At 36.4% G+C, this 14,022-nt stretch overlaps 1 protein-coding gene across 1 annotated transcript; it reads right to left on the bottom strand.

The window, feature by feature from the left end:
- Positions 1 to 150: 150 nt before the first annotated feature.
- On the bottom strand, positions 151 to 13,651 carry LOC114529031. The gene is made up of 14 exons (XM_028550757.1): positions 13,287 to 13,651; positions 11,916 to 11,991; positions 11,732 to 11,780; positions 11,195 to 11,308; positions 10,770 to 10,889; positions 10,561 to 10,680; positions 10,305 to 10,353; positions 9,387 to 9,514; positions 8,755 to 8,832; positions 7,964 to 8,106; positions 7,779 to 7,824; positions 7,259 to 7,356; positions 1,806 to 4,910; positions 151 to 190 (listed from the first exon to the last, which is right to left on the bottom strand). The coding sequence occupies exons 1-14, from the start codon at positions 13,318 to 13,320 to the stop codon at positions 151 to 153; spliced, it is 4,200 nt and encodes a 1,399-aa protein (XP_028406558.1). The 5' UTR covers positions 13,321 to 13,651.
- Positions 13,652 to 14,022: the final 371 nt, after the last annotated feature.

Here is a 14,022-nt window from a genome sequence, read left to right as displayed (position 1 = left end):
TACAGAATCATCAACTTTCTACCCAAGTGTTTACGTATCCAAGCAAAAATAAAAGTTTTTTTTTATATATAACTTCTTTTACACAGGTAATTAAAGAAATTGATGGATATTTCTCTTCTTATACAGCTTTTTTACGACTTACGAGGCTACTCAGCGCTCATCGACTGAGGATATACGATACTCGACATCCCTGCGGCAGCAAAAAAAAAAATAAAAATCATCGTGTGTTTGGTAACATTTATTGTCTTTATTGTCTGTCGCCTAAACAAATCAAGCGCAATTTCAATTTGTGACCGTGATGAGAAGAAATGCTGGATAACAGTTGACACCGGCATTGAACTGAAACAACCTTTGCCTATTCCGTGGTATATAAACGCATTTCCTGCAATATTTACACAATATAACTCGTTGATTATCCCGTATTCATGCGTACAATCACATTTTCTATGCCGAAGTGTGAATACTAGGTCTTGAAAAATATTCACAGAGTATTCGAAGGTATTCTAGGTCAGAATACGCGGTGTGTTTTATTCACAGGTATTCACATCGGAATACCCCCAATATTCCGAGGATATTCACAGTGAATATCTGTGAATACGTGTGAATATGGACCATATTCGAACTCATATTCGCACGTATTCACCTGTGAATACGCGGTTTTGGTAAACTTGTCGGAACATACAATGATTTCCTGAAAGAAAAACGATTTTCGCATTTGCACTGTTCTCTGGCGGTCGATTACTTTGATCCTCGGACCTTTTTTACCTCCTCTAAGCTAGTTGCTTCACCCCCCCTGCGACAGGCCAACATCTCCACCTTGTATCGACAATTAGCCCTATATGATTTTTCTAGTTGACAAGTTTATATGTTGTCTATTTGGCATGAAAATTGAAAAAGGCATTGCAAAATCGTCCAATATATCCACAGATTGCCAATATCAGGAATGCTAAGGATCATGCCCCTGGACCCAGTAATAAGAGAAGTGAATAAGCTTACTTATTAATATGAAAATGTATACGCATTTACGGCATTGTATTTGCTGTTTACTCTAGGATCCATTCACACAGCTCATCCGAGTTCAAAACTATCATTTTATGATTTCGTATAACTTCAACACTTGAAAGTGAAAATTGGTGATCTAAGTCCAACTTGCCTGATTTAAGGCAAAACAAAACAGAATTTCAGAAAACATCAAAACGGTTGACTCGTTTATTTCGGTTTATTAGTTCACCTGTATAAGTTACAGCTATCCGGCAATTTAAAGCGTTTTTATTTGTCTGAATCTATATTAATCTAATACATATATATCATCATCATCATCATCATTATCATCATTACCATTATCATCATTATTATTATTGTTATTATCATCATAGTTATCATCATCATCATTACCATTATTATCATAATGATTGTCATCATTATTATTATCATTATTGTGATCATCATCGTCCTCACAATGTTCATAACCATCATTATAATCATCATCATCATCATCATAATCATAATCATCATCATAATCATTATTATAATCATCATCATCATTATAATCACTATCACCATCACCATCATCATCATAATCATCGTCATCATAATCATCGTCATCATAACCATCATCATCATAATTGTCATCATCAGCATCATTATAATCACGATCACCAACATCATCACCATCATCATCATCATCATCATCATCATCATCATCATCATCATCATCATCATCATCATCATCATCATCATCATCATCATCATCATCATCATCATCATCATCATCATCATCATCATCATAATCATCATTATCATCATCGTAATCATCATCATAATCATCATCATCATCATCATTATCATCACACTCTTCTGTACAAAGATGACCTAACTCCTGGCACTTCTGACAAAGGCTTTCCTGGTGGGGTCCGGACCGACGTTTCTCAGACCCACCAGCTTCCCGACGAAAATCCTCCAATCTCTCTTTTTCCCGTTGTTTAACAGGCCAACAATCGATGCCACATTGAGCGCATTTCTGGTACTTCCCGACAAAACTCTTGCTGCTTTTCCAGCATCGATCGCAATTATCACAATAATACTCTGCAAAGCAAGGCTGGGGACCGCTATAAGGCTGAAAGGTGACAACGAGCGATCCTTTGTTGACCGCAGAAAACTCAAGATTTTTCTTCTTTAGAAATTCCTCCACCTTTGGGCGGATCTTTTGTTTATTTTTCACTCTGCTGTGATGACCTGCTCCAACGATAATTTCAAGCCAGGGTGCCTGGATCTTTTTCGATCCTTGAAGATCGAAATCCTTCAATTTTTCTTTCAATTTCCGAATAGCTTCATCGCTTTCTGATCTCCACTGCTCAACAATCCCAGCAACGTCTTTGCTTCGATCTTTTCTCTGTAACAAATCTTTTTCAAAATTTTCTAACAGAGATTTATCTTGAATACAGTCGCGGCTACTTTGGATAAAATTATTAATTTCATCATTACACACTTCGCCTTTCAACAGTTGTTTCTTTAAAGTTTCCTTTTCTTGACCTTTGAAGCTATTCATTTTGCATTTATCAAACAAGCTGTTCAATGTCTCATGACTCAATCGCCAACTTAACATTTCCAAATGCAAAAGTTCTAGTCTTTCTTCGTCAGCAACAAGTAAACCGTGAAGATCAACTTCGTTAATATCTCGTTGAAAATTGAAAAACATAAACAGTTCATCGCAGGCCTCGCGATTGTATCTATTCATTAAGGTGCCGAAGAAATCTTTGAAAAATTTGCAAAGGCTTAAGCTACTACCCCCACCCCATCCTAATGCATTCTTTAGGAATATAAACCTATTCTTCCATTGCATACGAACTCCGGCTACTTGTGATGCTTTCTTTCGGTAATATAAGCCACGAAGAAGATGCTGCACAACTTCTTTGCAAGTTAGGTGAAGTTGAGTCGGAACAATCTTTAGGTCAATGATGACGTCACCATGTATTTCTTCGATTTTAACGCGATCTTTAAGTTGAAGGACTCGTCTGATATTGTTAATATGGGCATAGTCGGGTCCCATTAGATCATATTTCCGCGTACTTTGACAGACGATTTGGCAGCCATTTTGTGCCATTATTTTACAGTTGTTTTCATTGTAAGGGACAAACTTTCCTTCGTCGCCTTCTGTTGGTAAAGTTAGTACACCCGAGGCCAGGTGTTTAACGAAACCTTCAATTTTTTCTAACAATTTACTTTTCTTTTTCTCAAGATAATCCTCTATTTTATTTCGCTCTATCTTGGAGACCTCAAACTTCGTAACAGGTGGGATTGGCTTTCCATTGAGACGGACGACAAGGTCTGTCGACCAAGGTGTTTCACCCTGCACAGTGATGTCGAAATATTTCTTACCATCTTCGGAACACATTCGCTTGTTAACAAGTTCGCTTTTATCTGGTGTGGAGGCCTCCAGCTCGCAGATGACAGGCAAATCTGAAAGCATTCGTTCACCAAATACATTGACAACAGCAAGGCGGTATAAGCATTCGTATTTAACAGCGTTACGTATATCGATTTCTTTCAGCACCATCTCAGGCAAAGCACTGGAGCAAGGACCATAGGCTATGCGCAGCTCTTTGATTATTGTACATTCATTGATTGATATGGTTATGGAAATATTCTCCCTTCCACTGAATCTCATACTGAACTGAAGACGACTACCATTTACCTTGCTGTCACAAAATTCAACATGGGGAGTACCACTAAGGCTAATATTTGGCATAGATTTGGATAACTTGTTGCCAAACTGGTCCGTGATTGTAGCACTGCATAACATCCATTGATTTTGGTACGCTACTAAATCATCTTCAGGTATAAAAGCCTTATCGAGCGGTTTAGTTTTTAGTTGACAAGTGAAATTTCTTAAGCAGTACGTCACAGGTGTTTCCGCTGGGTTGACTTGATTTGCTTGTCGTTGTTGTTCTTGTTCTAGTAGTTCTTCTCTTTGTCTCCGTAATTCCTGTTGTAGTTGCTCTTGTTTTCGTCGTTGTTGTTCTTGTTGTCTCTGTAATTCCTGTTGTTGTTGTTCTCGTCTTTGTTGTTCTTGTTGTCTCTGTAATTCCTGTTGTTGTTGTTCTCGTCTTTGTTGTTCTTGTTGTCTCTGTAATTCCCGTTGTTGCTGTTCTCGTCTTTGTTGTTCTTGTTGTCTCTGTAATTCCCGTTGTTGCTGTTCTCGTCTTTGTTGTTCTTGTTGTCTCTGTAATTCCTGTTGTTGTTGTTGTTGTTGTTCTCGTTGCCGTCGTTGTTGTTCTTGTTGTCTCTGTAATTCCCGTTGTTGTTGTTCTCGTCTTTGTTGTTCTTGTTGTCTCTGTAATTCCTGTTGTTCTCGTTGTCTTTGTTGTTGTTCTTGTTGTCTCTGTTTTTCCCGTTTTTTTTGTTCTCGTCTTTGTTGTTCTTGTTGTCTCTGTAATTCCTGTTGTTGTTGTTGTTGTTCTCGTTGCCTTCGTTGTTGTTCTTGTTGTCTCTGTAGTTCCTGTTGTTGTTGTTCTTGTTGGCGTTGTTGTTCTTGTTGTCTCTGTAGCTCCTGTTGTTGTTGTTCTTGTTTTCGTCGTTGTTGTTCTTGTTTTCTCTGTTGTTTTTGTTGTTTTCGTAGTTTTTCTATTTGCCGTTGTTGTTCTTGTTGTCTCTGTAATTCTTCTTGATGTTGTTGTTGTTCTCTTTGGCGTCGCTGTTGTTCTTGTTGTCTCTGTAATTCCTGTTCTTGTTTTTCTCGTTGTCTTCGTTGTTGTTCTTGTTGTGTTTTATCTTGGTCTGAACAGCTTCTTGTTCCTTTATTTGATCTTGGAATGACAACATTTTGTCCAAGCCGATGTTGACTTGTCGCATGAGCGAAGGCACCACGGCTAGACCTTAAACGACGTAGTGCTGTTGGGCAAATCTCATCACTACACGAAGGACCAAAACAGGATGCAAGGCAGCCCATGTTGCGTCCAAATATACTCAAGACAAGGCTAAACTATGCCCATATAACGAGTGCTTTAAACCACTCGGCATTGCACTAATCGAGCAATCTCGAGCTGCAATTCACATACCTAAGCTTCCGGTGTCCTGCTGAGTAACAGAATTATATAAAGCATTCTTAAGGAAATTGCATCAACTACATTACACCCCACCGTTCGAAATGAACATTGTTGACATTGTTTAAAATATTTGTGTTGTGCTAAAAGCAAATTTTGACCCTGTCTCGTCTTTATACACGCTGCATTTTATTAGAATTAGCATCGCTCATATATCACGTACGATTTTCTAAGAAAATTTTGTTATTGTTGCCCATATAAGGTCTAAATCTAGTAACCAAGGCTATGCACTGCGCTGAAAGACATAGCCAGTTTAATCGAAAAGATTTTCGATTGTATAAATGAATTATGCTTTGGGTTAAGAATGGTTTGGTAACTTTGGTTTCCGTGTCAGCCATTAAGGTTAGCTTTAGTTTAGGAACAGAATTGTATATGAAGTTAGTGTGCTTTCAGTTTTCCCACATTATAAATTTTGTATGCAGAATATACCCTAGGTAGCTCCGAGGTATTTGTATCCAGCTTCATATTGCGCGAGCAGACTGCATGTTGTATATAAAAATTTACTCATCCAGGGGGAAACTAGCTCCATAATTGGGGGGGGGGAGTGATTTGTATATATTATGTATACAAACAAATGAGATATGTCAGGTAGATCGAATATATATGCACGTACTCTCCCCTCAATTATCGCATCTAGTTTCTACCCTGAGCAAAACATAGTGCACGTATCACGTTTGCTTGAGCATGATGCTGTCCGATTTCGTGAAGTTGACTCAGTCTTAGCGTAGTGTAACAGCGCTTGCCTATACTTTCAGTTACTCTTATAAAGAAAAGGATCAATTCCATAAATCACTATATTTTATTCTCCCTATTTGCAAACAACGCTTCATAATCACTTCTAAATTAATTCTATGTTAATACAAAAGTTTGTTAGAATTTTGCACATAAACTCTCGTCCTAAATTCTTCGCATTTGAGTTGCCAACTTCATCGACAGCATTTCAAAGTACGAAGGTACAGAAATTCGATAATATTTAACTACCACTAGATTGGACAAATTTCACCACAGCCTCACAAAATAAATTGCCATGCAGGACAGAACTCGGTATTGGGATTTTCTTAATGAAAAATAAGGCCACAAAAATTGCCAGGAAAAATGTTGGTAAAAAAACGACTAAGCGGACATTGAATTCGAACAGTAAAATCAGTCTTGGACCACCATTACTAATAATTACTTCAGCATATGACTCAGAAAATTGAAAACTAACACAAAAAGTAAAGAATAGAACTACAGCCTGGTTTTAATTTAATCGTAATGGTCGTGAGCAAGTCATTTTCACCGATTAGAAATAGTCCGTGTGTCAATTGGTCTTTTTTTCTGTATTCAAATCAGTCTTTGGCTGTGCACATATAGAAATATTCTATCACATCAGCCACCTTGACATGTTCACGATACCCACGACTAAATGGAAACCAGGTTTTTAGGAACAAATTGGCCAAAGCAATCATTAATTCCCAGTAGCGTATAGCTAGCCTGACGACTTTCACTCAATTGTCTGTATTTAAAAAGCTCACTCACACTCACACTCTCTCCTGAGTGTGACACAGAAATTTTGTTATTACTGATCAACGAAAAAGTTCTTTCTCTTAATCAGTGGAAAGATTTGAGGTAAAACATTGAAAATCAAGCAATTGTTTGACTGAAAATACCGCCATGGAAAAGTTATGAGAAGATTGAGATCTCCCACTCAGTGAGTTTGAGTCTGAGTGAGCTTTTAGAATACAGGCGAATGATTGTGGTAGCAATCAATTTCCGAAGAAATTCATATATAAAATTGCTCAAATTTTGCATAAGGAGACTATATCGCCACGCTGGCTAACTGTTAGATTTTGGCACACTCATTACAGAACGACCGATTAAAAAAATAAAAAATCTGCACTCTCCATTTTTGCCACCTTGAATGGCTTCGCATTTTTTACCTCAAAGGAAAATAAATGTTATAAATCATGTCCTTTTTTACTACACGCATTCTGATTGGGCTACTGAAAATGTAACATAATTGCTGATTGGTCTAAAAAGAAATTCCTTCTTTTTGTCTGTGCGTGGTATCACGAAGGTTATAAAAAGGTGAACGTTATACCTAATAGAGTATTAAATTAAATAAAACAAAATTTTCACAAAAAAACCCTACAAATATATTTTTAGTGGCCAGCCACTATGTCTTCCGTTGGTTGTCTAATTCCGCAAGGATAGGTCGGGCCCACTCTGCCACGTCAACGACTTCAGTCTGGTATTTCTTGATAAACGCATGTGCCTATTACAATAAGTACAATATTAATCGATGTATTATCATTCATAAAGTAATGGACAGTGGATATAGACGATCGTAAGATATGTTATTTAAAGATGGAGTAAACAATGTAAACAAACGCTTTGTTGAAATTTTGAAGCACTATATATTTCTTGTAATGTCAGGAACAGTGAGAATATCTACCACTATTTCGGTTAAATATAGTTCAATTCAGGGACATGTCGCAGTGCTCGGAAGCTTTCGTCCAATTGGATAATGCTTTTCTATGCTTTCTAAAGAACGAAGCTATGCTATTGGTTGAAACAGAAATGTATTGTAAAGTTCAGCCAATGAAAATCATTCTTGCGAGAAGCTGCGACACTACCTTCAATTTAACCAATGCGCAAAAGTCTCTGTAGCCCTCTTTAAAAAAAGGATGAACAAACCTTTAATTGTGTATAATTTGGTCGCTGTTTATACTCCTTTTCTAAGCTGGAAATAAGTAAAGAATAATAATATATTACTCAAAGTCGTTCCTGATTGGTCGAAACGCGTCGGATGAATATATCGGCATTCTGCAGTATGACATGCGTATTTACGTTCTAGCATGAGCCAAAATAGAATCACCTACCAACTGTTTACTAAATCACAGCACTCGTCGGAGAACAAGCCACCTTTCTCCAATTTTGGTGCAGGCTCATGGACGACTTGCTTTAGTTGTTCAAATGGAGTTCGCCACTGTCCGTACGGGAACTTACCGGTGCCTAACTCGATCTAGCACGAAAAAGTGATCAACTGAGATCAAATTAGAGCACTTAAGTCACGTTCAGTGAACAGTAAATTTCATCAGTCCAGCTCAGCCCGGCTTAGTTCAGTTCAGCCAGTTTAGCTCAATAGACTTTTTCGATAATTACGTCACAACATTTTAACAACACACTTTAAATGAAATGGATTTCAAGTTTTGCTTCCACGAGCCACGTGCAAAGATGCAAAACATCCTTCTTCAACACATGCATGAAAAAGATTTTTTCGTTTTGACCACTAAATGTGGAAATAAGCCATAACAGCAGAACGATGCTGAGGGGCCAAAACCGCGAGCCTCGTTCCCGCGTTATGGCTTATTTCCATACTTATCAGTCAAAATGAAAAATTCTTTTTCATGCATGTGTTGTAGAAGGATGTTTTGCATCCTTGCACATAGCTTGTGAGAGTAAAACTTGAAATCCATCTCATTTAATTAAAGTGGTTATAAATTTAAAACGATAATGTTGTGACGTAATTACAGAAAAGGTCCATTCAGTTCAGTTCAGTTTAATTTAATTCAGTTTCGTTCAGTTTAGTTCAGCAAATATCTTGGTGACGAGGGAGTTAGGGTAACACATATAATATGTAGATATTTCATTTTTTAACAAAATATCTTACCACAGTTATTCCTAAGCTCCAGACGTCTGACCTGATATCATAACCAGGCGCATCTTTTGATGGATTGATTCTTTCGGGCTGTCGAAATAAATAAAGACAACAAAATTTTGTCAAACCTGCACATGGCATGAACCTGGTCAACCAAACCTGCGAACAGGCTGCCTGAACGAGGGCCTGTTACAACTCCTTGAGGCATACCATGTATTCATACAAAATAGGGAGGGTAAATAGCCTGATCGAGCAGAGTACTAGGTCTACGTATTTCCCGCCATACATGTTTTGCGGTTCCTGACTAGACCCAGTACACGGCGGGTACACGGATTGGGAATTAATTAACTGATGTAAAGGATTATTTTATACTTCGCGTATTTTGGCGGGAAAATGTACAAACGTCAAAAGATTCACTCTTACCACTGTATTGTACCACTCAAAATATATTTTTAAACCTTTATTATTTTGTTTCGGGAGAAATTAACAGTATTTGGTAGTAGTTCTTTAAGTTTGGGTAGAAGTTCTTTAAATATTGTGTGTATCACTGCCGATCAAAAAGCGCTTAAATTGACTGACCTAAAATAAAGTTGGCGGTCACGTTGACTACCGGAGATATCGTGCCGAACGTGCCAAATACTCACAGCCATATAGGGTTTACATCCTGCGTCCATTGTCTTTGCCAACGAGTTCACCAGCTGACCACTAATACCGAAGTCGCATAACTTAAACTCCCCGGCGTCATTGATGAGTATATTTGAGGGTTTCACGTCTGAAAAGACAAACAAAAACCAAATCAAGTTGTTATATAGGTGCTGTGTATTTTAAATGTGATTGGTTCATTCGTAGTCACATGTCTTTAAATAAATGCAATGTTTCCCGCCAGGGAAACAAGTGAAAAATTGTTGCCCGCTTCTTGTCATAACAAAGTAAAGTGGATTCTTTTTTAAATGAAATTGTCGTGTAACATGTATGTTTATAACATAACATTTATAGTACGCGCGTGCTGATTGGTCGAGAAGCGTGTTTCTATAACTGTATAGAAACACGGGAATTTTCCCGCCGAACTTGACAAGCGAAGTAATGTAATGAGAATTTGTAATTGAATCGAATTATAATATTTGTAAAAAATCTTTTTATTGAGTTATATTATAAAAGAAATAGAAAACGTTTTACCTGTGTTTCTATACAGTTATAGAAACACTTGTGGGAGTTTGGGAGAACTCGAAATAACGTGGAAAAACTCGCCCTACGGGCTCGTTTTCCCACTGATTATTTCTCGTTCTCCCAAACTCCCACGCGTGTTTCTATAACTGTATAGAAACTCGGAAAATGTTTTCTATTTCTTAATTTCATTCCTATATAACAAAACACTTAATGTACACTACCTTGGGAAATAGTGAGTTTTGTTTTCCCTCGAGTCTCAATGTTCTCGACTTCGTCTCGGGAAATATTCAGACTCTTGGGAAAACAAAACTCACTATTTCCCTCGAGATATTATAAACTGTAATTTTTATTTCGATGGAAAGCCAACTCAAAAACTGTTTCTTCTATACATATACCTCGATGGATAATTTGTAATGTGTGTAGGTGATCCAGTGCTTCCACAACCTAGGTTTAAGGAAATACATATATAGGAAAATTGATTAAACTAAACGTTTTATTTGACAGAAATTATAGTCGTTTCAAGTCCTGTAGTATAGTGTAGTAATCTTAATCCATTTGTTCAGAAAATGATCAAGATTTCAAAAAAACTAAAACTCTCTTTAATGACTGTAAACTTCCATTGAAATGACAATTTAATCCTTCATAACTTACAGCTCTGGTTAGCTTTCCCAACACATTCTCCGGTATTCTCCTGTCTGGAACACTGTAAACACATTTGTACAGCTTGTCTAACGATGTATGCATCAATTCCATACATATCCATACATCACCCTAAAGATACACAAACAATGCATAATGTACATACAGTACTTGTCCTCCAGTCCTCTGTAAAAGCAATATATCTGAAAGTTAATAATTACCTCTCTGAACAGCGCGCCATAGAACTGCACAGTGAAGGCACACTCACTGACTCGCATTGACACATCAAGATCCATCAATGCCCTCTTTTGTTCCTTATCATTAAACGAATATGGTATCCGCTGGATTTATGAAAAAGGAGAGGGTTAATTCTCTAGTTAAATGGTATGAACATGAATGAGTTGCAATGAATCAAAACTCTCAATCCTAAACCAATTTAAAGCCTTATTCTTAATTCCAAACTAAACCAGAGAGTAATCTCAGCAATGAATCCTACTCTAAGCTATTAATCCTAATCACCAATTTTTAATCCAAATTCCTAATCCAAAACTTAATCTAAACTCTTTAATACAAAATCCAAACTCTTTAATCCCAAATGAGATTAATAGTCTAACTTGCAAACCCAACAGTACTGGTAGTATCTCACCTTAACTGCCATCATTGTTTCAGTAGATTCCAATTTCATCTTTTGTACAACACCATATGCACCATGACCCAACTCTCCAAGGTCCTCTAAATCTTCTGCTTTGCAGTCAAACTCCTAACAAATTGAATAAACATTTGTGATTTGAAAAAATACTTTAATTTCCTCAGATAACTGAATTCCAAATCCCTGTGTCATGTCCAGCTAATTCTCAAAAGAATTAGTCAAGAGAGAACTTCTTTGAAAATTAGTGACTCAAATGAGTGTGCATATGCCAGAAAAAATATATACAGTATGTACTTCAAGTCTTCAACCCTATAACAATATTCACAATAGCAATCATAGAAATATTATATCATATATATTTACTAAAAATTTAGCATTAAAATTAATAGACAAAAACATTTCTTGACGTTTCGACCTAAGGGCCTTCGTCAGGAGAGTTAGTATGAAAATAAATAGGGGAGAACACATGTTTTGTATGGGGGCAAAAGTGCAAAACACCTCAATGCTCCCTGATTATATTAAAAATTACTTTACCTTTCCATTGATAGTCAAGGTTGTTTTATCAGACAAATTATGAGGTGTTCTAAAGAGAAAACATTTCATTATATATTGTCTCTATAGTTTATAATTTTGTAACAATATTAGAAAAATAATTCATCCTACATATTGAAGAGTACTCTTAATTGGCCTAACTGTAAATAATTTACTGTAGACTCACATTGGTGATACAGACTTTGCAGGATGGTTCTGTGAAAAGTCAAACTTTCCTGGTCGTGGACCTTTCGGCTTTTTTTCTAAAAAAATAAAAATACATAAATAAGAAATTGACATATATATTTTTTTGCCTTAGCAAATTGTGAACATTTTTTCCGTAAGGTATATACTGCACAGACATTTAGAACATGCCTAGGTATGTATAAGTCCTCTCCATTGATGCCTTCAAATACTATTAATAGGTAGCTTTAGCAGCTAGTGGTTACGAGTACGACTAGGAGTACAAGATTTGTCATTTCAGCATGTTCTTTACTTGTAAACACCATCAGCCAAAACTCATGGTCATTGAGCTTTTGAGTATGAGTTTGTTGGTAAATGTTGTAATTGAAAACCCAACAACTACAAGTTTTAGCTAATGGCATAAGCAAACAACATGCAAGAATAACCACAATTTGTGGATCTGTAGTCAGTAGTTTGAGAAACATGTTTAATGTTCCTTCTTCATGAATCATTAGAAAAGAAAACCTCATTCTATCATCAAACCAAAAGGGAATTCCCAAATCGATGCAATTTAACTTCCTCAAACCTATATAACTTTGTTGTCTAAAGGCCTGCTCTACAGTTAAATATACATTTTATTGTTTTGTTTTTGACAGTGTTTCACAATATATATAAACTCCATTTGATACCATCAACTTAAAAGTATTTCAGTTCATTCACATGTATATATGTAATTAACATTGCAGATCATATCTGGTTTAAAAACTGGCTGAAATGGACAGAAATACTTCTTCTCTTACTCCTATAAGAGTGATACACCAACTATGAGAAGTATTTCTGACTATTTTAGGTAGTTGTTAACCGCATTTGATACGAAGTTTCTGTACAATGCTGCCGCATGGCTCTATGACTGCACTGAAATGTATGCAGTGATAAGTTTTAAAAGGTCTTAAATTCATAACCCAAACATGGAAATAAAGTCTACAAAAGGTTCTACAAAGTTATAGAAAGGGAATTTCAAAGATTTCGCCAATCTGATTCTAGATCGCATCATTCCGAGGCTGTTTTGTTTATCGCATTTTGAATAACCACCCTTAGTGCCTATAGTGGAACTGTCTGTTTTAATATAATGGTAAACAACGCTTAATATCACAAGTGTCTGAAAATTTACCATTAAATGAAAATGTACAAGCTGAGCAAACATCGTTTTCGATTCAAAATGTCGGTGAAATGAAACACTACGGTTAGTTTGGGTGCAAAGTTTCATTTCAAACGCAAATCTTGACAGGTTGCAGGAAAAATGGGTTTCCGCATGAGGCAATTGGGGGCGAATTGACACTAATTCATAATGAAGTGTGAATAGCACTACACTTACTGCCTTCGCCAGTGTGTCGTCTTGCTCCAGACATCTTTCAGATCTTTAGCCTTCAAAGTTGAGATTATCTTATGACATTCAGTTGGGGAAATTGAGCAAACTTCAGTAAAATTGTTGCAAACTTCCCAGGGAAAGTCCCTCGACGAATCTTATGTGGTATTCCCCACGGATTTCTCTGGCTTTAAAATGCTTAAAACAACAGACTAAGTGGTACTAAAGGTACCCTCGGTTATGAAAGATAGCCCGCGAATTTCCACGGGAGAAAAGAAGCGATATTTTGGCAAAATTTCATTTAAAAACCTCGTTCTATGAAGCACAAACTTTCTTATAGAACTTTTGTCCAACAAAACGAACACGAATCGAAACATTCGTGCAACGCTGGTTGTAATCATCACTGGCTCACTACGAGGATTAAATATTAGGATTAAATATTAGGATTAAATATTAGGATTAAATATTAGGATTACAGTCGAGTTTCAGATTACAGCTGAGATTAGAATCGTGGTTATGAGTTATGACTGTAATGGTTGTAAATTTGCAAGCATAATCCCAATTTAACCAAGAGTTGAACGTATACTGCATATCATTTATTACTTATTCTATTTCATAGCCTCCAAATATTTATATAAAATATTTGTGGGGAAAAATATGATGGAATGCCTGCATTTTAAATATTACATTTAATATTAGGTAATTAAATGAATTCATATTGATAACTAAGTTAATGTATATTAAT

The sequence above is a fragment of the Dendronephthya gigantea genome, unplaced genomic scaffold (assembly GCF_004324835.1).
Source record: "Dendronephthya gigantea isolate DGI-Jeju-01 unplaced genomic scaffold, DenGig_1.0 000053F, whole genome shotgun sequence".
NCBI classification, from domain to species: Eukaryota; Metazoa; Cnidaria; class Anthozoa; order Malacalcyonacea; family Nephtheidae; genus Dendronephthya; species Dendronephthya gigantea.
This window is presented reverse-complemented; position numbering and strand designations above follow the sequence as displayed.